At 36.0% G+C, this 1,325-nt stretch overlaps 1 protein-coding gene across 2 annotated transcripts in view; it reads right to left on the reverse strand.

Annotated features, from left to right (window-relative positions):
* LOC106522910 (WD repeat-containing protein 37) overlaps positions 1-1,325 on the reverse strand; it is a gene marked incomplete at its 5' end in the record, with an annotated part of 6,092 nt that overhangs the window by 3,374 nt on the left and 1,393 nt on the right. For both annotated transcript variants that reach the window (XM_014016153.1, XM_014016152.1), the window contains 1 exon segment: positions 471-605. In XM_014016153.1, coding sequence (XP_013871607.1) covers positions 471-605 — 135 coding nt within the window.

The following is a 1,325-nucleotide window of genomic DNA, read 5'->3' on the forward strand; positions in this document are numbered from 1 at the left end:
ATCTGAGGCAGGAAACACAGCCTTATATGGATTTTTTGGGGTGGTAATTATGCTAATCTCCTCTCCTCGTGCACGAACAGCTGGATAGAATGGAATTTACGCAGCTCATTTACGCACGTTTCCTGAGGATAGAAGAGTTTGTTGAATCTGACGTGACATGTTCGTACGAACCCTTTGTACGAACAAAAGTAAGAGAAATTTAGGAGAAGAATACGAACATGTTCTTGCATGAGGCCCAATGTTCTTTAAAAATATGCTTATTAATATAAAACATTTTAATGTAAAAATATGAGGCATTTTTTTAGCAGTTTTTATTATAAATGTCTTTTATTTCTTAATGGTGTTTTTCAGCATTTTTAACTGTCAATCAAGAAAAACAGTTATTTGTTGTGTTTTCTGTAGAAAGTGATGAATAATTTAAGACGTTAGCTCTTTTTCTTTTATCCAGGGCTGACTGTAGCTTTTCAGACCTGTTGACGGCGGAGTCGGTGCGGATGGTTGCGATGGGCGACCTCATGTTCTTCAGGTCCCACACTTTGACGGTCCGATCGTCGCTGCCGGACACCACATTGTCTCCCACGGTGAAAACGGCCGACGTCACCGTGCTGGAAAATTGAAACCAGTTTGTTTTTCAGAGGCTGAAATGCAGCAAAAACAACAAACTGAACTATTTATTTTAAAACTTCAATAACTAARAAAATGTTTTTTTAGACTTTTCTTTTTTAAGCTCATCAGTTTTGCTAAAAAATGTCACTATTTGTCATCACAACAGTTAAATGTCACAAGGTGGCGCTGTTGCTCCATGAGACATCTTATCTTAAAACATCAAGACATGTTTCTAGAAATGCTGAGGACTTTTAGGATGAAGCCGTTATTTTTAATTAATCTGATTTAATTTAACATGTTAAAACTATTCAAAAATTTGTAATTTTTCATCGAGGTTATAAATGTTGATGTTAATGTAACAGTTTCTGTTCTGAAAATGAAAAAGTAATTTTATTGGGTATTAAAAAGTAAAATCACCACATATGAAGTTCAGAGTGTGTGTGTGTACTTGTTTTGCCTACAGAGTGAGGACCATGTTAGGTTTTTAATCAACAAAGTGAAGTGAGGACCTCTTTAACGTCCTCACTTTGTTCGCAGATCTGCTGTGCTTCACTAGTTAGGTTTAGAGGTATGGAGTGAATTAAGTTYTGGTTCAGGTTWGTGTTAACTATAGACCAGTACTGGTTAGTGTTAACTACAGACCAGTACTGGTTAACTTTGGGGAAAATGTCTGGGTTAGGCATAAATACAGTTACAAAAATGAATGGAAGTCAATACAA

This window comes from Austrofundulus limnaeus, unplaced genomic scaffold (assembly GCF_001266775.1).
Source record: "Austrofundulus limnaeus strain Quisiro unplaced genomic scaffold, Austrofundulus_limnaeus-1.0 Scaffold139, whole genome shotgun sequence".
In the NCBI taxonomy this organism is placed as follows: domain Eukaryota; kingdom Metazoa; phylum Chordata; class Actinopteri; order Cyprinodontiformes; family Rivulidae; genus Austrofundulus; species Austrofundulus limnaeus.